At 36.8% G+C, this 25519-nt stretch overlaps 1 protein-coding gene across 1 annotated transcript; it reads right to left on the minus strand.

Annotated features, from left to right (window-relative positions):
- Positions 1–300: 300 nt before the first annotated feature.
- col28a1b (collagen, type XXVIII, alpha 1b) lies at positions 301–25107 on the minus strand. Its single transcript, XM_056476325.1, is given in 43 exon segments — positions 301–644; positions 2836–2900; positions 4821–4901; positions 4904–5255; positions 5258–5376; positions 5468–5504; positions 6416–6451; positions 7235–7254; positions 7257–7314; positions 7547–7615; positions 7729–7796; positions 8810–8848; positions 8851–8877; positions 8975–9010; positions 9013–9040; positions 9148–9168; positions 9170–9216; positions 9286–9352; positions 9461–9475; positions 9477–9529; positions 9631–9703; positions 10706–10773; positions 10852–10924; positions 11218–11286; positions 11368–11436; positions 11566–11586; positions 11588–11611; positions 11613–11636; positions 11708–11788; positions 11948–12016; positions 12098–12166; positions 12290–12358; positions 12805–12858; positions 15679–15723; positions 15806–15850; positions 16639–16665; positions 16759–16803; positions 16882–16935; positions 17010–17069; positions 19131–19151; positions 21098–21660; positions 23154–23281; positions 24980–25107. Coding segments are annotated over 42 exon segments (3231 nt in total). The 5' UTR covers positions 23275–23281; positions 24980–25107; the 3' UTR covers positions 301–395.
- Between the last annotated feature and the right edge of the window lie 412 nt (positions 25108–25519).

A 25519-nucleotide genomic window follows, 5' to 3' on the forward strand; every position in this document is an offset into this window, starting at 1 on the left:
TACTTTTAATGACCTCACCAAACCCCACCCTTAACCCTACACGTCACAGTGATGTCACTCACTCCATTGAGTGCACTCAGCTTGCATCATAAAGGCTGCATCCATATATAAATTTACTCCACTATATCATATATATTCAAAATGAATTTTGTGTTTAACAAATGAAAGCAACTCAAACAGGTTTGAAATGTAATGACAGAATTTAAATCTGATTTAACAGATAATTAAGGAATTTACCATCAGGCATTAGATTAACACCGTCTGTCAGGAATCCAAACGTGTTCTCTAATTTTGATCCGTGCTCTTTTATCAGATATTTCATTTTGGTCTTCCTACTGTGTACATGCTGCAACTCATGCCTAAAAACTGCTCTTTTATGATACCTTTAAATAGGACTAAGCAGTGACCCTCAAGGTATTGGAAACTAGGTTGTTTTCTAGTTTTGATCTCCTCTGTATTAAATGTTTACCTGCAGTAAAATCCTGCTGAAAAATCAGTGGTGGATCAGTCGTTCTGCGTGATGAGAAATCTGGGAGGAGGTTCAGGATCAGGTCCTCTCTTTCCAAATACGGCCTGATGGTGCCAACAATATCTGATTCAGGATCATGATAGGGGAAGACGCCAGACTCCTCAAATGCACCTGGCTGAGAGTTACAGATGGAAAGTTGAGAAATAACACAGACCCTTTATTTGTTATGTTTTTAGCCCCAAGATTTTTGTTATTAATATGTAATCTCCCTTTTGTCCAACAGCCCCGCAGCTTGACAAAGATACTAAACACTGCAAATGATGTAGTCATAATATTTGAAATATTGTAGTCTCGTTTTAAATAAAGTTGGAAAAACCTAATGCATATAAAAACGTCTTATTATTAAATTAAGTGCATTTATTGAGGATATTTAGTGTACGATTTTAACTTCTTTGAGGTAGATCAATTAGTTACACTGTAAAAAGTCATACCTTAAAAGAAGTGAGTAAACCCATTGTAACTTAGAACTGTTCAGTTGATTTGACCTAATTTTTATAATAATGCACATAGTTCATTTACTTAAGGCACCAGGGTTACTCACAATTTATGTAGTCAATAGATCATTTTAAAAACAACTGGTTTACTCATTTAAGTCAACTAATCATATTAAAAGCAACAGGTTTAGTCTATTTCAAGTCGACTAATCATACTAAAAGCCAACAGGTTTACTCAATTATTTTAAGTCAATTACCCGTTTAAAAAGCAAGGTTTACTTACGCATTGCAAGTAACGTTAACTAATCATTTTAAAAGCAACTGGTTTACTAGTTAAGTAAACTATTTGTTTTGAAAGCAACCAGTTTACTCATTTTAGGTAAAGTCAACCAATCTCTTTAAAAGCAACAGGTTTACTCACCTATTTTAAGTCAACTAATCGTTTTAAAAGCAACAGGTTTACTCACCTATTTTAAGTCAACTAATCGTTTTATAAGCAACAAGTTTACTCGCTCATTGTAAATAAAGTCAACTAATCGTTTTAAAAGCAACAGGTTTACTCGCCTATTTTAAGTCAACTAATCGTTTTAAAAGCAACAGGTTTACTCGCCTATTTTAAGTCAACTAATCGTTTTATAAGCAACAAGTTTACTCGCTCATTGTAAGTAAAGTCAACTAATCGTTTTAAAAGCAACAGGTTTACTCGCCTATTTTAAGTCAACTAATCGTTTTAAAAGCAACAGGTTTACTCGCCTATTTTAAGTCAACTAATCGTTTTAAAAGCAACAGGCTTACTCACCTATTTTAAGTCAACTAATCGCTTTAAAAGCAACAGGTTTACTCACCTATTTTAAGTCAACTAATCGTTTTAAAAGCAACAGGTTTACTCGCCTATTTTAAAGTCAACTAATCGTTTTAAAAGCAACAGGTTTACTCGCCTATTTTAAAGTCAACTAATCGTTTTAAAAGCAACAGGTTTACTCACCTATTTTAAGTCAACTAATCGTTTTAAAAGAAACAGGTTTACTCGCCTATTTTAAGTCAACTAATCGTTTTAAAAGCAACAGGTTTACTCATTTTAAGTAAAGTCAACTAATCGTTTTAAAAGCAACAGGATTGCTAGCTTATTGCAAGTAAATTCAACTAATCGCTTTTAAAAACAACCGATTTACTAGCTTATTTTAAGTAAATTAATCGCTTTAAAAGCAACAAGTTTACTCGCTTTAAGTCAACTAATCGTTTTAAAAGCAACAAGTTTACTCGCCTATTTTAAGTCAACTAATCGTTTTAAAAGCAACAGGTTTACTCATTTTAAGTAAAGTCAACTAATCGTTTTAAAAGCAACAGGATTGCTAGCTTATTGCAAGTAAATTCAACTAATCGCTTTTAAAACAACCGGTTTACTAGCTTATTTTAAGTAAATTAATCACTTTAAAAGCAACAAGTTTACTAGCTTATTTTAAGTCAACTAATCATTTTAAAAGCAAAAGGATTACTCACTTACTGTAAGTGAAGTCAATTAATCATTTTAAAAGCAACAGGATTACTCACTTTAAGTAAAGTCAATTAATCATTCTTTACAGTATACCATAATTTTCTTAATGAATATCATGTAGATAATATATGAAATATTGTGTCTGGCTGATTGATTTCGTCTAATATTAATATCTGATAACAGTAATAAATTCATGAGAACAGTCAGACTGTAGGACTTGTGTACATTAAAAAAAAAATCAATCGCTCACAAAACAAACATGCCAAAACTTCTTGACATTTTTTAAATCTATTAGACATTTTTAAATCTTAAAACTCTTGATGACTGAAGTGTGTGTGCGTGTGTGTGTGTGTGCGTGTGTGTGTGTGTGTGTTTACCTTGGAACTGAAGGTTGATCCATCAATGTTCTCACACACCTTTTGGAGCAGTTTACTTTCCACATCTAGACAACATAGAAGCAAAACCTGAATTGATTAATAATTTGGGTGATTATGTAGCTCAAAAGCATCAAAGTTATGGGTTTTTATACGACAAGTTCAAATATAAAGATGTTTTAAAGGGATGGGTTAGGGTTAGAATGAAGAATTTCGTTTAAATCAAACTTATTTACACTACAGAATACAGAATGTTAAGCTTTTTATTATAATATTTTAAGTCTAAACTGAGATAAAACTTTCAATTTGAAGAAATGTCCATAACCAGAGTTGTGAAATCAAACTCAAATGTGTGGCAAAAAAAAAAAAAAAAAAAAAACGCAAAACTGCAAGGTTTAAATTAAAAACTTCAAGAAAAATGTCAGAATTTAGAATTCCAAAAAAAGAATATTTTTTAATATGTACATTTACAATTACAGGTCGGAATTGCAAAATTCTATGAAATGAACTTTTTTTGAGATGTAAATTTAAGAATTCTGAGAAAGTCAAAATTGCAAAAAAAAAAAAAAAAAAGTATTTAGTGGAAATTTGCAATTCTGCAAATTTCTGCTATTTAAAACTCTAAATCTCAAAATTGTGACTTTCTTTCATGGAAATTTGCAATTCCGATCATCAAAAAAAAAAAAAATAAATAAATAAAGGCAGAATTTTGATATGTAAATTCAAGAATTCAGACAAAATGTCAGAATTGTAAGAAGTAAGTTCAAAATTTCAAGGAAAAAGTCTGAATTTTGAGAAGCAAATTAAGTTTTCCAAAAAAAAGGTTTTTTTTTTAAATATAAATTCTATGAAATAAATTCAGAATTGCAAGATGTAAAATCAAAATTCCAAAAAAAAAAAAAGTATTTAGTGGAAATTTGAAACCAAATTGGAAAATTCCAAAATAAAGCGTGTTTTGTAAGATGGTCGGAATTGTTAATTTCTACAAAATAAAGTCTGAATCAAGTCTAAAGTTAAATAAATTCTAAAATTAAATAAAGTCTGAATAATTTTTTAATTGTACGAAATTTCAAAGAAAATTTTCTGAATTTGGGATGCAAATGTAAATGTAGAAGTCCTAGTTGGAATTTCAAAAAAAATAAATTAATTAATGTAAATTAAAAACATCAGTGAAAAAATCTGAATTGCAAGACGTAAATTCAAAACTCTAAAAGTCAGAATACTGAGATGCAAATTTGGAAAACTTAAAAAAAAAAAAAATGATGTAAATTTACAGTTTTAGGTTGTAATTGCAAATTTCCACAAAATAAAGTCAGAATTTTGAGATGCAAATTCAAGAATTCAGACACATGAAGTCAGAATTGCAAGATGTAAATTCAAAATTCCTAGAAAAAAGTCTGGATTTTGATATTCTAATTTAGATTATCAAAATCAAAAGTAGCATTTTTAATTCTATGAAATGTATTCAGAATTGTAAGACGTAAATTCAAATTTCCAAGAAAAAAAAAAACAGAATTTCGAAATGCAATTTTTTTCAAAAAGTATTTAATAGAAATACACCCCCCCCCCCTTTTTTTTGTAATTCTAAATTTGCATTTCAAAATTCCTGAGTTTAGTTTGCAAATTTGACAGACCGTCTCATGTGAATTCAGACACATGAAGTCAGAATTGCAAGACGCAAATTAAAAATTCCAAGAAAAAAAAAGTCTCAATTTCGAGATGGTATTTAGATTTCCAAAAAAAAGGAGTTTTTGAGATGTCAATACAGAATTCCAGGTCGGAATTGCAAATTTCCATGAAGATGTTTGAGAGAGTAGAGATTCCAAGTCAGAAATTCAGAATTTGAAAGTGTCATTGCAAAAAGTAATCCTGTGGTGAAACCCAGCGTCAATACAAAATTATGGAATGGCTTAAGAATTCATGTTATTGAGTGTTCTTGCTAGTGTGAACTGCTTCAATGGTATTCAAACAAAGCATTGGCATCTCACCATGCAGCATTCTGAAGTCCTCAACAGAAAACATGTGTTCTTCAGTGGGTGGTGAAGCTATTGCCTTCAGCTCCTGCTTAAGTCATCATAGATGGGGTCACTCTGATTGACCACCCCTATAGCGAACATGGTGATGTTGTCTGAATGGGCTTCTCTGACCGCGTCCTCAAGCTTCACAGTGTCCCGATGATCTGTCTGACCATCAGTAATGACCATCGCCACTTTCCTCACTCCAGGCCGAGCAAAAGCAAACATCTCATTGGCTTTTCTGATGCCACTTCCTGTGTAAGTTCCCTCTCCGATGTAGGGCATCCTCCGTACGGCTGCTTTGACTTCATCCCGGGTTAACCTGTCTTGTATATTTGGTGACCAACAGGTTATGTGGCTGTAGAGGACGATGCCCACGCGTGTGACCTCTGGACTGACTGAATGTGCGGGTCGATTAAGGTATTTACAAAGTCTTTAATGACTTCAAAGTTCTCCGGGCCGACGCTCTCAGAGCTGTCGATCACAAACACCAGCTCAGAGGATTTAACTCTGCAGATCCGGCCACAGCCTGACAATACAGAGTAGGATGACATCGGTGTCTGTGTAATTTATCATACAATATTTAAATTTAGCAAATGATTGACTGTTGGGTTACTTACCACAAATAGATCTGATCAGAGATATTATGTCTTCTCTCTGGAATACACATAATAAATATATATATATAAATTATTAATTACTATTTTTTAAAATATGTATTTATTATTTATTTTGTTTCTTTTAAAATTATTAACATTTTTACTTTGCTGTCTTTAAACTGTTACATATAAATTTTTTGAATTAAAAATATATATACAACACACCACACACACACACACAGGCCACTTTAATTAGGTACACCTGTCCAACTGCTCATTAACAAAAACTTTTAATCAGCCAATCACATGGCAGCAACTTATGCATTTAGGTCAAGACGATCTGCTGCAGTTCAAACCGAGCATTAGATTGGGCAAGGAAGGTGATTTAGGTGACTTGAATGTGGCATGGTTGTTGCTGCCAGACGGGCTAGTCTGAGTATTTCAGAAACTGCTGATCTACTGGGATTTGAGCAGTACAAATTGAGCATCGTGTCAACACCACAACCTTCCTGAGTATTGTTGCGGACCATGTCCATCCCTTTGTGACCACTGTGTACCCATTGTGTGATGGCTACTTCCAGCAGATTAACGTGCCATGTTATAATGTTTCTTGAACATGACAATGAGTTCACTACTGAAATGGCCTCCACAGTCACCAGATCTTGAGGTGAGGTGGAACAGGATATTTGCATCTGCAGCAACTGTGTAATGCATATTTCCAATAAAGTGGCCGATAAATAAATAAATAAATATCTATCTATCTATCTATCTATATATATATATATTATATATATATATATATATATATATTATATATATATATATATATATATATATATATATATATATATATATATATATATATAATATATATGTGTGTGTATATGTATATGTATATGTATATACAGGCGCAAAACATGTTTATAGAGGATGACAAAATGAATTCTTTATTGAAATCTGTGTACGTACCGTCAGACCAGGTTTCTCCTTTTTCCCTGCATTACCCTGTGAGTAGAAGACAATATTTATTTGTTAAATCCAGTAAATATAGAGATGTGTGTTTAAATTGTGCTTGGAATCATTAGGAAACAGACCCACACTGAGTGGGATTCAAAAGGGGCAATTCTGGCATGGGCGGTGAATGCACCAACTAGCACCCTAATGACTGAAGCTATTGGCTAAATAGCCTCTAAAGAGCCAACTCTCACTAGCTGGCCTCCATTACACAAGCCTAAAAACTCATTTCCATCCAGGTCACAGCACCAATGTAACCTTCCGGTTCAAGTCAACCTGATCAGAGCGGACTTTGAACTGGCATTTTTGTCATGAAAGATGATAGTTGCTAGTATGCTTATTAAAATCAGAGGAGGAAGGTTTACTTGTACAAACTCTTCCTAACAGCCCACTAAGCAATTTTGTTTTTCAGACATCTAATAGACATCTAAACATAGACGGCCTGGCTCAAACAAGGCTAAATTTAGACTGTCAGTGAACATCTAATAGAGTAAGCCCAAATAGCCGAAAACTAGACTAGTCATCAAATATACTGATTAGACAGACTTCACATGTGCATTCACTTTACTGTATATTTGATGATTTTCACTATCCTAAGACTTCTGTTAGATTTTCACTTACAGCCAAAATTAAACCTTGTTTTAGCCAAGATGTCCTGTGTTAAGAAGTCTAGTGATGTCTGTTATACTTTTTAACACAAAGAAAATGTTTGCTGGGTGGCCTTCATTATTATACTCAAGGAGACAATGACAAGTTATCAAATGTTTTTCTCACCGGTGGTCCTGTTAGGCCTTGTTCCCCTGGCGTCCTTCTTCTCCTTTGCGTCCTTGAGCTCCTGGAAACCCACGGTCACCCTACAAATGCAGCAGTAAGATCAAAAGTGAACATCAAAAATTGTTTTTCAAAACATGCAATGGAACATTTTAACTTTGTTTAAATTCAAGAGATCTCGAGTTTTATTGAAAAGAGGCAGCTCAGAAATGCTCCCTCACATCTCCTCATACAGTCATGAAGGTTTGGAATGATATTAGAGTGAGTAGATGGTGATACATTTTTACATGCTATAGAACAAGTATGACTTCTCACCTTCTGCCCTGGTAGGCCCTCTCCAGTTAACCCTCTTGCCCCCTGTAAACCCTGATATCCAGGTTCACCCTGTCCAGAAAAAAGAAACGGGTGAAGTTCATATGTATTAAACTGTTTCAGTGTTTCACAACTACAGTACATCCATTGTTTTGTGTGCTGCTGAGGTGCCTGATTCCTGTTACCTTTTGTCCTTGTATGCCCTCTCCTGGTAATCCTGGAGGACCAACTGGCCCTGTTGACCAATAGAGCCCTGCATATTACAAAACCACATCTGAGCATGCAGTACCTAAAAGATGAATCTAACACAATCACATTAAAGGGCTTTTTGCACTGTGACATTATAACAATAAAGTAAACCATCTCCCAAATTAATGATTTGCTCCCCAACATATCTACAACACAAATCTAATGAATCATCCCACAGTATATTGTGAGGCAATGGAGTATTGATTTTGATATGCGTTAAGTATTCTACACTACCTGGCAAAAGTCTGTCGCTCATCCAAGTTTTAGGACCAACAAATAATAACTTGACTTCTAGTTGATCATTGGTTTCAGAAGTGGCTTATATGAAAGGCAAAGGCCTCTAGATTATGCTTATTTTACCAGAATATGATCATGTCCTGATTTTAATTATTTAATTAGGACAGTAAGGTCTGACTTTGATTAGACAAAAGTCTTGTCACTTAACGAAAATAATGTACAGTATAAAGAATGAATAGTTGTGTCTGACTCCCATGAGCTTGGAGGACTGCAGCCATACATCTCTGCACATGACTCAAATCACTTATTAATAACTCATCTGGAATGGCAAAGAAAGCGTTTTGCAGACTCCCAGAGTTCATCAAGATTCTTTGGATTCATCTTAATTGCATCCACCTTCATCTTACCCCTGCTCAATATGTTCTGACTGGGGACTGGGCTGGCCATCCTGGAGCACCTTGACCTTCTTTGATGAGGAGGCCGAATTATGAAAAGGAGTGCTATCCTGCTGAAAAATTTCCCCCTCTCTGGTGGTTTGTAATGTAATTATTTTCCTTCATCAAACGTGACTGATTCAGTGAGAATATTGGGTCCATGTGGGTTCCATTAGGTCGTCTGCAGTATTTGTGATGATGGGATGCAGTTCATCTGAAAAATCTACCTTCTGCCACTTTCCAAATGATCAACTAGAGTCAAGTTATTTTTGTTGCACCTACAACTGGGATCAACAACAAGATTTCTTTCAGGTAATATACAAAAGCTTTTTTATGTTTTCCTAACCTTGGGCCCATCTGCCCAGACCTGTTGCTCCAGCTGGCCGGGAGAGCCTTGAGGGCCTCGTTCACCCTGTGACAAAAAAAAAAAATATATATATATATATTGATTAAACTCACTTAAGATGTTTGCATTATCTGAAGAAGATAGGCAGGATAAAAGCATCCTACCTTGGTCCAGGTAAACCAATACCCTCTGGTCCAATTTCCCTGTAAGTCCCGGAAGGCCTGGTGGCCCCTTAAAAGATCACAAGCAACATTTACTGATTTGTATGTAAGATTAAATACAGTTTGTACAAATGTAACTATAACCAGGAATATGCTCTTTGTAATGTTCATACTTACAGGTGGGCCAGGATAACCTTCTCGCCTTCATCCCTGGTGGTCCAAAAGATCCTGGTAATCCTATTTCGCCTAAAGACGAGGTTAATTTAATTACATCAGTCACAAAACAGTACAGGTTTCTGCTATGTGACAACTTACCTTGGCCCTGCAATACCATCCCTGGTCTCCAGCAGATCCTGTGTGGACCAACTGGTCCAAGATCCCCCTACAAGAAGATAACATCGCATGAGATCTTATGTACAGTGACCCTCAAAAAAGTAATTCAACATTTAAGCCATCACAGATCTTATAACCTGTAGTGTTAACTTGGTACCTTTGCTCCTGGTATAACCCCTTCCTAAAGGCCCAGGAACACCTGGAGGTCCAACATTCCTGGGTTTCCCTGTTTTACAGGGACATTAAGAGAAAAATAATACAGAGACAGTCCTTTTCTTGACTGTATTTTGTATTCATGAAAAAAAATGTGAAGTGATTGTTTCAAACCTTTTCCCCCTGTTGGCCCAACTGGTCCATTGGCCCTGGTTGACCCCTGGAAACCCCTCTCTCCTCTATCTCCCTATTGAAGAAAGATATACATATGGGTCCGCCATTGCAAAACAGCACAACCCTTTGAGGCATGACCACTACAAGATCACTTAAGTTGTCCTGTGGTATCTGGCACAAGGGAGCAGCAGGTCCTTTAAGTGTATGTTGTAAGGTGGAGCTGCTGTGCATAAATCCTGGTGGTCCTGCACATCTCACAGATGTTCAGTTGGGTTGAGGTCTGGCAAGTTTAGAGGCCAGGGCAACACCCTGATCTCGTCATCATGTTCTTTAACTTGTTTCTGACAATGAGTGCTTTATAGGCGGATGCATTATCCAGCTGAAATGAGCTTCGAGTTTGCGAGCAGAACATTGCTCAAAGAGTCAACTCCTTACACCACCTTGTCCTAGTTGACATTTTATCCTGGTTGCTATCACTTCTATAGGTAGCACAAACCATGCAAAAGGTAGTGGAACTCAGTCTCACTGTGAATTTCTTCCACTACTAGGTCCATTCCATTGTAGGCATATTATTTTCATAATAGAACAGGTTCAAAATAGATACTGATGCACCAATAGCCTGTCGCACTCGTAAGTTTGAGGTTTTCCCCTCCTCAGACCACTGTTGGAAATGTTCACCTATGATGATCAGGAGCAACCACAAGCTAATGCTGAGAATATACTTTTAGAGCAATTTGGGAAATTATGCCATCAATGGGCCAACCATATCAGACCCAGGGCAACTACTTATGCTAACCGGATCCAGATAAAATTTTATTGCCCATTTCTTAATAGAAAAGTAGTGAAGCAACATTGATCTGCAATATTGTCTGTGAACATTGCCAAAAAAGTTACCCTGTGTATCAATAGCATACATTTTGCTGTTGACTCTGAGATACTCAGCTTTCCACAACAGTCTTTAGAGTTCTTCCCATTTCTCCTGCATACAACATGTTGTATTTTGAGAGCCAATTCTTTGCCTACCATCAAAAGCAGATCACCTGTGATTGATTATAATATATGGATTTCACATTACCTTCTCTCCTGGTAGGCCTTCTTCCAGGGGGTCCATCAGTCCTTTAGCTCCTGGTAGGCCTATCTCACCGCTAAAATCATTATAATTCACAACATCATAAAATATTAAAAGTTTTATAAGCTGTCCAAAACGTGCTATTAAGACTACCTTGGGTCCAGATGCTCCATCTTGTCCTGGAATACCTGGATCACCTGCTAAACCACGTAAACCAGGTTCACCCTATGACATCAAACATACAACTCTGAATAAAGTATCAAACAACGAAATCATTCAAGTCATATAATCACTGTTTAGTTCAGTGGTCTCAAACTCAGTTCCTGAGGACAACAGCTCTGCACAGTTTAGCTCCAACCACCTCCAACTCGCACCTGCTTAATGATTTCTAGTAGTCTTGAACACCTTGATTAGTTGGATCAGCTGTGTTTGATTAGGGTTGGAGCAAAACTGTGCAGAGCTGCGGACCTCCAGGAATAGAGTTTGAAACCCATAGTTTAGCTGAAGCAACAACTCACTTTTGGTCCTGGTTCTCCAGTTCCTCTTTGCCCAGGGGCTCCAGGATTTCCAGGAAATCCCTGTTCTCCCTGAGATAGTACAAAATAAAAGTGCGTATTTATTTATATATATATATTTTTAAAATTGTGGCTTTTATAGTACATTCTTACCTTTGGTCCTGGGAATCCTGTACCAGGATTGCCTCTTTGACCAGGAGGACCAACCGGTCCTTGATTCCCCTATAGATATGTAGAATAAAGTCCAATAGTTTAGATAATAGCACATTAGCTTGCTTTGTATGCACATTCCTGAGTGTACAATACGAGAACCCTGATATAAAACAGCCAGTCTAGAAAAATAACACATACTTTCTCTCCTTGAATTCCTCTGACCAGGCATTCCTAATGGTCCAGGGTGATCCTGGAGGTCCTGCATCGCCCTACAATTATTGTTATGCGGGATAAATTAAACGCATAATGGATATTTATGTAGACAACTGAGGTCTCACACAACTGCAGCATACCTTTGCACCTTAACTCCATAACCTGGTGGTCCCCGTGTACCTGTAGGGCCGGTATAGCCACGGTCACCCTAAAACACCAACACAAAAACAGTATATAATGTCTCTATTGAGCCTTCAAAGGTAAAGAATACCACATAGATATGATTTGATTTCAGATTACTTTGTTAAATATTTAACTTTAAAATTGCTAAGAAGAAATAGGAACAGCAGCAACTCTATCTGCTCACCTTTTCTCCAGGAAGTCCCTCTCCTGGAGCTCCTGGGTTCCCCTGTCCTCCTTGTAAACCTGGTGGACCCTTCATTGATGCATGTACTTTATTAAATCAATATAATCTATAGATTAATTGCAGTCATATACAATGCTGTGTTATACTTACAGGTAGTCCTGGCTGACCTATGCCAACTTGACCAATAGGACCAGCTCTTCCTGGGTTTCCTTTGACACCCTGGAGCAATATCACAATTATTTCATTTATCATAATAGTTTCTCCTGTTTGGCGAGCTCGATTGATATGGGTTTTTTTTTGTGTCTAATTTGTACTGAGAGATACTGTTGAGTGCAAGTCTACCTTTGGACCAGGGAATCCAACTCCAATATCTCCCGGTGGACCAGATGCACCAGCTGGCCCTCGATCCCCCTACAAGCAACCCAAAAGGTCAGTGATTCGTTTGGTATACTTAAAAGTTTTCATAAAGCTGAAGAATTTGCTGCTAATGCTGTCAATTTAATTTTAGTGTCAGACTGTAACTTAGCATGAATAATTATAGCACATCCTGCTATTAGTATGTGGTTAAAGGGTTCAGTACATGTTTTAATCACTGAACTCATTCCCTCCTCTATGTTCCAAATGACATTTACAGGGCATAAAGACACCCGTTGTGTCTAACAGTGTAGGGGTTTTTGCATTTTCATGTGCAATTATATGTCAGATTTTTCAAGGCTCTCTTTGTTAAAACTTCACAGTCAAGTACAAAATGCAGAAGATCTGCATTTAAAACGACATGGAAAACCCCTAAAATGTCTGTTTCAGAAGCAATATACAGATCATTTCATTAGAAAAAATAATAGCAAGATATGACCTACTTTAGGCCCTGGTTGACCTTCGTTTCCCTGGTCTCCTGGAGATCCTTTCAGACCCTAGTAAAATAATATGAACAAGTAAGCTAAAATTGATCTTATTTAGAGCATTGTTGCATTGGTTTTATTTTCACCTATTTGGTGTCTGCATGAAATTTACATAAGTGATTCGAAAGGCATATTAATTATCTACAATATTGTTTTCAATAACCAACTGGGTTTCCATCACCCTGTGTTAATGCTCATTTTGAAGTATCGCATAACCAAGGAGTGATAGAAACACCAAAATTTGAATGAAAAGTTTTTTACTTTTGCTTGAGGTGTTTTGGACTTGTGCAAAAAAGGGTTAGACAATTGACAAATAATAGCAAAAATGAGTACAAAACACTAACACAACCTAAATAAGAATATAAAAACACAACCAAGTAAGGGCATATTAAATGAGATAAACAATGAGCCTTTTTTCTGTTTCAAACTTATGTTTTGAGGCAGCAAGAATGAACTTATGATTACATGTATGACAATAACTACTCATATCTGTGGAAAAATGGTTTAAACCAGCTGAAGCTTTTAGGCTGATTTCAGCTTGTCAACCAGGCAAGCTTTAGAGGGGGTATGGCCACTTTCAGGCTGGTTTTAGAGGGGTTTAGTCAAGCTCGTTTTAGCTAATAATTCCAAATGGTCTCCCAGCCCCGACCAGCTAAAACCAGGCTGGCAGTGGCCAAAACCCCTCTAAAACAGCCTTGAAGTGGCCAAAATGCCTCTAAAATCAGTCTGAAGTGCCAAAGTCCTTCTTAAAACCAGTCTGGAAGTAGCCAAATTCCTCTATCCCCGTCTGAAAGTGGCCAAAACACATCTAAACCAGTCTGGAAGTGGTCAAAGTTCCTCTAAAACCAGTCTGGACATGGCCAAAACATCTCTAAAATCAAATTGGAAGTGGCCAAAGTCCCCTCTTAAACCAACCTGGAAGTGGCCAAAACATCTCTAAAATCAACCTGGAAGTAGCTAAAGTCCCTCTAAAACCAGCCTGGAAGTGGCCAAAGCTCTTAAAACCAGGTTGGGAGTGGCCAAAACCCCTCTGAAAACAGCTTGAAGTGCCAATGCCCCGAACCCCATCTGGAAGTGGCCAAAGCACCTCTAAAACCAGTCTGGAAGTGGCCAAAGTCCCTCTTAAACCAACCTGGAAGTGGCCAAAACATCTCTAAACCTGGTTGGGAGAAACCCCTCTGAAACAGCCTTAAAATGGCAAAAATCCCTCTAAATCAAGTCTGGAAGTGGCCAAAGTCCCTCTAAAACCAGCCAGGAAGTGGCCGAAGTCCATCTAAAACCAGCCAACCAATCCAGCCTGGTTTTAAGATGTTTCTTCAGCACAAAAATTTCTTGCTGGCAAATGACAAACTTTTTTTTTTAACCTGCTTTTTAAACTTTTTTAATCTCCTTTTTTTTACTGTCTTTAGCAAATCCTATAAGCAGTATTTAACACGTAGAGAATGTTTGTGCTGCTGTGAGCTGTAAATCTGGCCCTTGCTGTGCTAATGTGGGTCCTGAAGGACTCGACCCAGTCAGTCTGAGCTATTCTGTCTCCAAATAATCCCACTGCACAAAGTCGCTTTCGGAAAAAGAATAATATCCTGCAAGCCTGGATTCACTGCTTTACGTGTGTACATTAGCACTGGATTACGAGCGATCTGCCCATCACATTCCATGAGTGCAGACTGCGAGAAAAGCCACGGCCTGCTATGAACACCATGTTTATGGAATGAAATGACTCTACTATGGTAAGACTTTAAATATATTTAAATATTAAAAGACTTTAAATATGCCCAAAGGTAAGAATAATTTTGGGCTTGATTTTATTTTTACCATAATTTTGGCTGCTCTTAATTATAATAATATATAATATAATATAATATAATATAATATAATATAATATAATATAATATAATATAATATAATATAATATAATATAATATAATATAATATAATATAATATAATATAATATTCATTCATTTTCTTCTGCTTAGTCGCCACAGCAGAGTAATTCACCAATTTATCCAGCAGCATTTTATACAGCAGATGCCCTTTCAGCTGCAACCCAGTACTGGGAAACATCCATACGCACTTATCCACACACAGACACTACGGCCAATTTAGTTTATTCAATTCACCTATAGTGCATGTCGTTGGACTGTGGGGGAAACTGGAGCAGCCAGACGAATCCCACGCAAACACACATGCAACATGCAAACTCCACACAGAAATGCCAACTGACCCAGCCAGGACTCGAACCAGCGACCTTCTTGCTGTGAGGCTACAGTGCTAACCACTGAGCTAACGTGTTGCCCTATAATATAATATAATATAATATAACGTAATATATTATAATATCATATAATAATTAGAATTTCACACATTTTTCATTCATTCATTTTCTTTTCGGCTTAGTCCTTTTATTAATCTGGCAGCGGATGCCCTTCCAACCGAAACCCATCTCTGGGAAACACCCATACACACTCACTCACACACTACGGACAATTTTGCCTTCCCAATTCACCTGTACTATCATCTTTGGACTGTGGGGGAAACCCACGTGAACGCAGAGAGAACATGCAAACTCCATGCAAAAATGGCAACTGACCAGCCGAGGCTCGAACAAGCGACCCTCTTGCTGTGAGGTGACAGCACTACCTACTGCGCCACTGCGTCCCCTCACACATTTTTGTTTTTTACAAAGATTTACAGAATCAATAAAAATTTAATTGAACTAACAATACTTGCAAAACTGAGTATGTTATTCATTACTCTAACATTCATTCAGTTAAACCTGTAGTGTGATGTATATAATATGTGATGTAAAGAGGTAAATGTTTATACTGTGCCTGCTCTCCTCTGGCGCCCCTCGACCCTGGAGGCCCTTCAGTGCCCTGCAAAATGAACAATTAAAACTTTTTAAAATTAATTATCCATATTGTTTATCACAAGCAGATGCTATACTGTAAGTCTTACCTTGTATCCTTTTTGTCCTGGTGGTCCACAATTACCTTGATCCCCCTAAAACATGACTCAAGACTTTAGTAATTTATTGTGAAACAGAACGAAGAATATTTATGATCATGATCCTGGTGCAACAGATTTCAGTGAAAATATACATTTGTATTTACATTACATCTGCAATTTTAATATTTGGGGGTGAACTTTCCCTCTAACCCTTGTATGCTGTTAAAAAATCCACTCACGGGTGATTTTGAGGCTTAATTTGGCTACAGATTTCTCTGTGTTTTAGCTAGCAGAATGAATTTTGGTGACAAGTGCAAAACTTATTTTGACACCTGTTTTGGGAAAATGCTTTTGGGATTTTTCAAAAACTTAACAATATACAATTTTACCTCCCTTTCAATATGTTGGTGGCTGTTTTGGCCCTTTTGACCTCCATTATAACAAATTTTTATGATTGCAAAGCAATGACACCATATAATCATGCATTCTTTGATGTTGGTGGTTTTCCCTGTTGGGAAGAGGTTAAAGTTGTGATTTTATTCCTTATATTTAATTTTAAAAAAGCCAGAAACTTTCTTGTCCAGGCCTATTTAAATGGTTAATGCTGCCAACTGATGATCGACAGTAAAAATTGCACATTTGACCTTTTTCCAACAGGGAAAAACACCAACAATTAAAAATGCATGATTATATGGTGTCATGGCTTTGCAATCAAAATATGTGGTTATAATGGAAGTCAATGGGGCAAAAACAGTCACTAACATAACGAAAGGGTAGTCAATTTGAACAGTTCACAAGGGTTAAATTATGTATATGTTAGAAATTAAACTCTGATGTTTTACCTTATCACCTTTGAAACCAGGTCTCCCCTGTGGATGAGGAACCAGGAACAAGATCAGTGTTGGTCAGAGAGTCGATGATAAAACCAAAATAAAACCAGATCATATGAAGTCGGGATGTACCTCTGGGCCATTGATTCCTGGAAGACCCGGTGCTCCCATTTCCCCCTGGAAAATAAATCAGACCAACATCAATAAACGACATATGTAATGTCATATTTTCTTTATAATTATGTCCACTCTTACCCTTGAGCCTTTCGCACCCGGTGCTCCCTCATAACCTTGATCTCCTTTTCTACCCTAAACAGAAATAACACATTTATTCATCCTCATAAACGAGCAAAAACTGACAATTATGTCCCAGCGATACTTACAGGAGCTCCAGGCAAGCCTTGGTCACCTTTCTGACACAAGCACACCAACGGCCGAGGACACTGGTGAGAAAAACACAGCTTTTTGTCTGATATTCTTGCTTTATTCAAGTGAAACACAGTTTTTTATATACATTGTTTCAAGACATTGATATCCTTTTCAACAGTTTGAAGCTTTTAAAGACACTCAGATGTTTTGTTTGTTGTTGCAGGAATAAATGAGGCACAAGCTGTAAAGGCTCCACCCGCTTCTGGAAAAATGGGGCGGAGAGCCCTGGCTCATTTGCATTTAAAGAGGCATGTTCTTGGTTACACCTAAAAGAGTGGTATGTATATATATATATATATATATATATATATATATATATATATACACATATATAGCATAATGTAAGTATAATAAATGAGTTGTGCCCTATTTAGAGCTGAAACTTCACACACAGGGTGTCCGTGGGGTCTTAAAATGTCTTGCATTTCAAAAACAAAACTTAGGCCTTAAAATGTCTTAAATGTACTGAACTTTGTGTTGTACAGTAGGCCTTAAATCATTTTAAACTTGTCTTGATTTTCCTTTGTCCATGTAAAGCTACCCAATCAGTAAGCCCACACGGAATCCGCGCTCACAAAAATCCACCGATTTCAACACATTTTTAACCCATTATTGAGTCTAATTATTTATTTGTGTAAATTTATATTTATTCAGTATTTAAATTAATTTCAGTAATATTATTGACTAATATGAAGATGTTCATACGATTTATTTACAATACAGTTTGTAAAGTAATATTTTCTGTCTTTTAGTAGAGATCTATTTTATAAAAGACTTGTTTTGTTTACCTAAAAAGTGGATCTAATTGGATTTGCATTGTAAACGTTAAATAATAGTTAAAAAGGTTTTTTTTTTATTTCATACTGTATGTTAAGTTTTTAGTTGCGATTCTCTTAAAGTCATTCCACAGAAGTCCGCAGATTTTTTATAAAATTCTGCACAGAAATAGCAAAAGTTGTCCGCAGATTCTGTCTGGCCCTACCAATCGGACAGACACCATACAATAACCAACAATCCTAGGCTGATCTCACGGGAAAACGTAACTATGTGTCAATTTAGTCATGAATTTGTTCGAGTTCAGTCTTACGAACATGTAAGCTTTTTGAAAGGAGGTGTGGCACAAAACCTCACCCCTAAACCTCACCCCTCATTGGAGGATAAGCAAATCATACTAAATTGTACGAATGAGAGAATTAGTCATTAAATCAAAAGTTACGAAATGCTGTGAGATAGCGTTGACAATCTACCTCAATAAAACTTCAAACAACTCTGTTTACCAATATAGTTTAATTATCTTCCTTAAATAACATTTGTTTAAAAGTTCTCTGTATATTTTGGACACTGTTTTGCATAAATTTACTTTATTATAGTTTTTAAAACTTGTCAATAAAAAAAACATGCATGTATACAACTAGTTTACTTGTTTTGACACTATTTAAAATGTGTGGCTAATAAATAACTACATATTTTTATTTATTAAGAAGGTAAGTACATCTTTTTCATGGCCCACCTGTGCCATTAGAAAAATCCTCAGTGTTTAAGATTTAGAAGTCTGAATTTTCATTAATATTGGTCTTTAAAATGTCTTAAAGTTTTAAATTTGAATTGGTAAAACCTGTAGAAACCCTGACACACACACATGGACACAACTGAGACCTGTATTACATCTTGTAAAAAGGATGCAATGGGAACTTTACTTTTGGGCATTACTCTGGAGCCATATACATACAGTATACTCAGAGCAATATACAATACATAGTAAATCTCAATAACTTATATTGTAAGACCACAGACCGCATACCACAGACGGTATCACAGACCGCATATTGTATATATATTGTAAACTATTGTAAACTACACTCACCGGCCACTTTATTAGGTACACCTTACTAGTACCGGGTTGGACTATTTTACTGTGTTATATGGTGATGTTTTTCATGCAATTATAAGACCTCAGAGCTACTTGATTTTGTACTTTATTTTGATGCAATGGTTTTGACACTTGAAATGTGTCATCAAAGTATCTAAATATTTTGTGGTCGCTTAATTTCTTCTTAATAGTTAGAAGTACTTACATCATGTTTTGCAATCGTTTCCTGAAGAAAAAAGAAAACAGAAAGCATTAGGACACAAGTCTATGTCATGCAGTACAAAACAAGTGCAATTTATTGCCAGATATCATGCGTGACGTGAGAGACTTTATGATGCATCTGTAATAGACTGATGTGATCAGAGACAGTGCTTGACATTTCACATGCATCAAGTTCTTCTGTGTTTACATGGAAAATCCCTCACACAGATTTCATTCAGGCACTGATGTGTGAACTTCGCTTCGGGACACCCTACACTGAACACTGGTTGCTGTATTTGGATCTCAGACTCACGCAAATAAACCAAAGGCCGTTTTAAGCATCCATTGTCTGACCGCAAATAACAGCAACATTTCCTCTAGGCTGTAAAATAAGATATTTTTTAAAAAGCGATATGAATGGTTTGTATTGAAGTTAATCTGAATCTAAAGCTGTGAAAACTGAAAGTGAATGGCACGTTTCTCTCTAACGGCATGTTTTTAAGAGGTTATGAAGTACATTAAGGCCCTCAGGGTATTTTTAACATTTTCAGAATACATAGTAGAATTATCAAAAACTGCTAAACAAAAATACACACAATTATGTTACAGTACATTCGAAATGTGCAAATTTGTATGATATATATATGATGTGTATATATATAACATAATTGAGTACACCCTATTTTGAAAATGACAAATGACTATTTTTTTATCCGTTTCTCAGTGAATATATGTAATGTATTTTGGTGCATTTAAACAAAACAGATTTATTAAACAGATATATTTATGAAAATAATATTTTAGTCACAGAGACCACCCCCCCCTCCCCCCGGCGCGCCTGCTCTTTACATCATCCACCCTCAAATCACTTCCAGATTACTCACCACCTCCCCCCGGGTCTTCACCTTGATCACATGCCCCTCAATAGTTTTCAGAAAGTTTTAAGAGTCCGCAGCTGGATGACGTAGGCGATCGTCAACTACTGTATGTAGTGGACCTTGTACCACCCACTAAGGTAGCACCCATGCTACTGTGATGGTTGAGTTTAGGGTAGAGGGAGGTGCAGGCGATCATCAACTATGTAGTGGACCTTGTACCACCCACTAAGGTAGCACCCATGCTACTATGATGGTTGACTTTAGGGTAGAGGGAGGTGCAGGCGATCATCAACTATGTAGTTGACCTTGTACCACCCACTAAGGTAGCGCTCATGCTACTGTGATGATTGGGTTTAGGGTAGGGGGAGGTAAAAGCAATCGTCAACTACATAGTAGACCTTGTATCACCTATTAAGGTAGCGCCCATGCTGCTGTGATAGTTAGGTTTAAGGTAGAGGGAGGTGTAGGTAATTCTCAACTATGTAGGGAACCTTGGACCACCCACTAAGGTAGCGCCCATGCTACTGTGATGGTTAGGTTTAAGGTAGGGGGAGGTGTAGGCGATCGTCAACTACATAGTAGGCCATGTACCACCCACTAAGAAAACAATCTTGCTACTGTAATGATTGGGTTTAGGGTAGGGGGAGGTGTAGGCGATTGTCAACTACTGTACGTAGTGGACCTTGTACCACCCAATAAGGTAGTGTCCATGTTACTGTGATGGTTGAGTTTAGGGTGGGGGGTGTAGGCAGTCGTCAACTACTGTACGTAGTGGACCTTGTACTGCCCACTAAGGTAGCATCTATGCTACTGTGACCGTTGAGTTTATGGTAGGGGAAGGTGTAAGCGATCGTCATCTACATAGTGGATGCGTGTGGGTGGAATAAAGACAATTCTAAGGCCCAAATTTTACTAACTTATTCTAACACACTTTTGTAGCCCCTAGACAGAGGTCCCAACAACACCCTCCACATTAGTCATTTTGCTTCCCAAACCCCCACATTTGCTGTTCATAGTGCCCAAACTTGCTAGCGCTGCCCCTGACTGTCATTGTAAATGTAATGTGGAAAAGTTAAGTGACTCAAAGTCTCACAATCTGCTGCAGGAGCCGTTCCTCCAGGCCACGGTCAGTGAGGCTGTGGAAATACTGCTGCGCTGGACTGCTCGCCACGGCCCTCAGTTTAGCGCTGTTGCTGTCCATCGCCCGCACCGACAGCCCTATCGCAAAGATCTTTATATTGTGGCTTTTGGCTTCGGCGACCACTGTCATGATGTCAGGGTTTCGTGGATGGTCAGAGCCATCGGTCATGAGCAGTGAAACTCTGACACTCTGCTCTGAGGTCTCATTGGTGAAGAGCTGCGTGGCGTTGGAAATGGCATATGTGGAGTACGTGCCCTGTCCGATGTAGCTGGCATCGTCTAGTTGGTCCAGAAAGACGTCGAGGTCCTGCCAGTCATTGAAGTGCTGGTTGATATGCACTGAACTGCTGTAGTAGATAAGCGCCAGACGGGTCCTCAGGTGCCAGCCGGACACCTGCATCTCCACCAGCCGCCTACTGAAGCTGCGCACAAACTCTTTCTGACGGGAAAACAGAAGACCTTTGGCACTCTCAGAGCTGTCCAGGATGAAGGCGACCTCTAGTGAACACGCTACCTCTGAAATGAGACACGATACAAGGTTTGAAGTGGTAGTTTAATTAAAAAATAAATAAATTTAATCACTATTTACTCTCCCTCAGGTGGTTCCTAACCTTTTTGAGTTTTTGTTCTGTTGAACTCTTAAGATATTTTGACGAAAGCCCTTACAAAATGTTTTTGAGACCCTCCATGTTTGATTTTCTTTTTTATACACCCGATTATGTCGTCGAACTGTTGTAATGTAATATCACACTCGTAGCTGTGTGATGTGGCTGTATATCGTCACTGGTGGGACACTAATAATAGTAGGAAAAATAAATACTATGAAAGTAAATGGGTTACTTGTTTCCAGCTTTCGTAGAAATATCTTCTTTCGTGTTCAACAGAAGAAAGAAACTCAAACGGAACAAGTGAAGGGTTCATTTTTGGATGAACTATTTATTTAGATGATTGTTTAATGAAGAATCTTTCATATCTGTAGAAATTTTTAAATGCACCATTTTTGAGGGGTTCCACAATGATCATTTTTATGGATATTTACCCAAAAATGAACATTTCCTCACAATCAGAATCAGAAAGAGCTTTACTGCCAGGTATGTTCACACATACGAGGAATTTGTTTTCGTGACAGAGCTTCTACAGTGCAACAGGATTACAGAGACAGGACAAAAAACAGATAATAAATATATTTTAAAAAAAATAGTAGTAGTGAATGCAAATATACAAATTGACAAGTGTATGTACAGGTATATTACTATTTACAACGTTATGTGCAGCTGTTATTTGCAAATTGGCATGTAAAGTGTGTCGTTAAATAAGTGTATATGTGTATAAAAGTGTATAGCAGTAGTGATGTTGGTTCCACAATTATTATCATCAAGTGTTCATGAGATGGATTGCCTGAGGGAAGAAACTGTTTCTGTGTCGGGCTGTTCTGGTGCGCAGTGCTCTGTAGCGTCGACCAGAAAGTAAAAGTTCAAAGACGCAGTGTGCTGGGTGTGAGGGGTCCAGAGTGATTTTGGCAGCCCTTTTGCTCGCTCTGGATAAGTAAAGTTCTTGGGGAGTAGGAAGGGTTGTACCAGTGATTCGCTCAGCAGTGTGAACTATTCGACGTAGAAATTTACCAGAAATGTAAATTTAAGGACATTTCTGTAATTTAATGTCTGTTATTTTATGGTAAATTTCTGTAATTTAACAGCCATTATTTTACTTTTTTTTTTTTCCAGCACCCCAGCTGCCAGAAATAAACCGTAAAATTACAGATATTTTTACAGTGTATGGAAAAGAGGTTATTTAGAAAACCAAAAAAACTAGACTATGGCTTGAAAAATGGACTGAATTAAGCAAATTTGTTTAGCATTCTTCTGTCATCCACACGTCTGTCTTTGTGTCCAACAGAAGAAACACAAACAGGTTTAAAACAAGTGGAGGATGAGAAAATTACAATTTTTTTTATTTTTGGGAGAACTATCCCAAGTCAATAAGAGAGAACCCAAGACTGACGCATTTACCATTGTCCTGTTTTGTGGTGAGGTTGTTCAGTGTTTCTCCAGACGGTCTTCTGTTCTGGCATCTGGCCGCGGATACAAGCAGCCAAAGACACACACACACAAGCAGCACGCTTTCATTCATGTCGAACCTTAAAGATGAGCAGACAAATCAAACTTGCTGCAGAACAATATCCTGCATTACAAAAACCAGCACTTTCTTGTTGACTTTAAGGGATAGTTCACCTCAAAATTAATATTCTGTCATGAATAACTCACTTGTTGCAAAACTTTATTAGTTTCTTTCTTCTGTTGAACACAAATGAAGATATTTTGAGGAAAGCTGAAAACGTGTAAGCATTAATTTTGTGTCATTAACATTTTTTTCTAACTACTGAAGTCAATGGTTACAGATTTCCAGATTTCTTCAAAATATCTACTATTGTGGTAGAAGAAAGAAACTAATAATGGTTTGAAACGTAAAGGGTGAGAGAGTTTCCATTTTTGGGTGAACTATCCCTTTAATACAGAATTTTACTGCAGGTTCAAACAGAATCAGAACATCTAGAGTATATCAAATACTCCATTTTTGAGTATTTAATTGCTTTTTATTTCTTTTTGGGATATTATAGCATGTTAAAGAAGCAAATAAATATTAGCATTATATGACAATAGAAGTTATATATTTGATATAAGTGATATATTTTTCATCTACAGCAAACATGCATACACTGAAAAAATGGTTCATTTTATTTACTCAATTATTTGTAGGTGGTTGCAAACAGTGTATACGGGCTGAATTTACACAAACAATGTTCTGATTCTGTTTGACCATGCAGTAAAATTGTGAATTAAAGGGAAATTTCACCCAAAAATAAAAATTTACTCACAATTTACTCTCCCTCAAATGGTTCCAAAACATTGAGTTTCTTTATTCTGTTGAGCACAAAAGACGATATTTTGAGAAATGCTGGAAGCCTATAACCAATGACTTACTGTATATAAATAATTATAAAGCAAATACTATGAAAGTCAATGGTTACAGGTTTCCAGATTTTTTTTCAAAATAACGTGTTCAACAGAAGAAAGAAACTAATAATGGTTTGAAACCAGTAAAGGGTGAGAAAATGATCACAGAGTTTCCATTTTCGGGTGAACTATGCCTTTAGGTCAACAAGAAAATGCTGTTTTTCTCTGTATAGAACATGCATTTCATTGCTTTATTTTGTTTTTCACAAGTTCTGATCATTTGCAGCTGATTTTTATGATTGTTTTTGTTAAGTTAAGTTATTAAAACTTGCTCAAAACATTTTTATCATTTAATATTGAATGCATTTCAACACATGATGCAATTATGATCTGCAAACCACGCATGCTAAATATTTAAACATTATATCACACTAAAAAATGATTAATTGGATTTGTAAATTGTTTTAAGGTAACTGATTGCAAACTATTTATTTTATGTTAATTTAAACAAATTAAATTTAATAATGTTCAACACTGTTTGTTTAAATTCAGCCCGTTTAAATTGTTTGCAACCACCTACAAAAATTGAGTAAATCAAATCAACCTTTTTTTTCAGTGTATGCGTGTTTGCTGTAGATGAAAAATATATCCATAAATAATCTTTAAATGCATTATTCAATAAGGACAATAAAGACCTCAACAATATTTTCAGCATAGCTTCTGTTGTCATATAATGCTAATGTTTATTTGCTTTAAACAGGCTATACTATCTCAAAAAGAAATAAAAAGCAATTAAATACTCAAAAATTGAGTGTTTGATATACTCTAGATTAACTCGAAGAGTAACTAAGAGTGATTTCAAGAAAATATGAAGCACTTACCTTGACTTTTATGCAAATACAGAGAAAATCCACATGCTCGTGTGTCCTGTTTGAAGCACTTTCTGTTCTGGCTGACTTCTGAGTTCTGTGCTGATCAGACCAACATCACTCACTCTCTCTCACGCACACACGCACACACACACACACACACAAACAAACAAACAAACAAACAATGAGGTAAAGGATAGCTTCTTAAATGTTATTTTATTTACTTGTGTATATTAGATAAAAATATATTTATATAATGTTACATAAGGGTGACACGGTGGCTCAGTGGTTAGCACAGCAAGTGTGTGTGTGTGTGTGTGTGTGTGCGTGCGTGTGTGCGTGCGTGCGTGCGTGCGTGCGTGCGTGCGTGCGTGCGTGCGTGCGTGCGTGCGTGCGTGCGTGCGTGCGTGCGTGCGTGAGTGTGTGTGTGTGAGTGTGTGTGAGTGTGAGTGAATATGAGAGTGTATATGAGAGTGTATGGCTGTTTCCCAGAACTGGGTATCAGCTAAGGGAATCCCCTGTGTAAAACATACAACAAGTTGGTGGTTCATT

Source organism: Danio aesculapii, chromosome 16 (genome assembly GCF_903798145.1).
Source record: "Danio aesculapii chromosome 16, fDanAes4.1, whole genome shotgun sequence".
Lineage (NCBI taxonomy): Eukaryota > Metazoa > Chordata > Actinopteri > Cypriniformes > Danionidae > Danio > Danio aesculapii.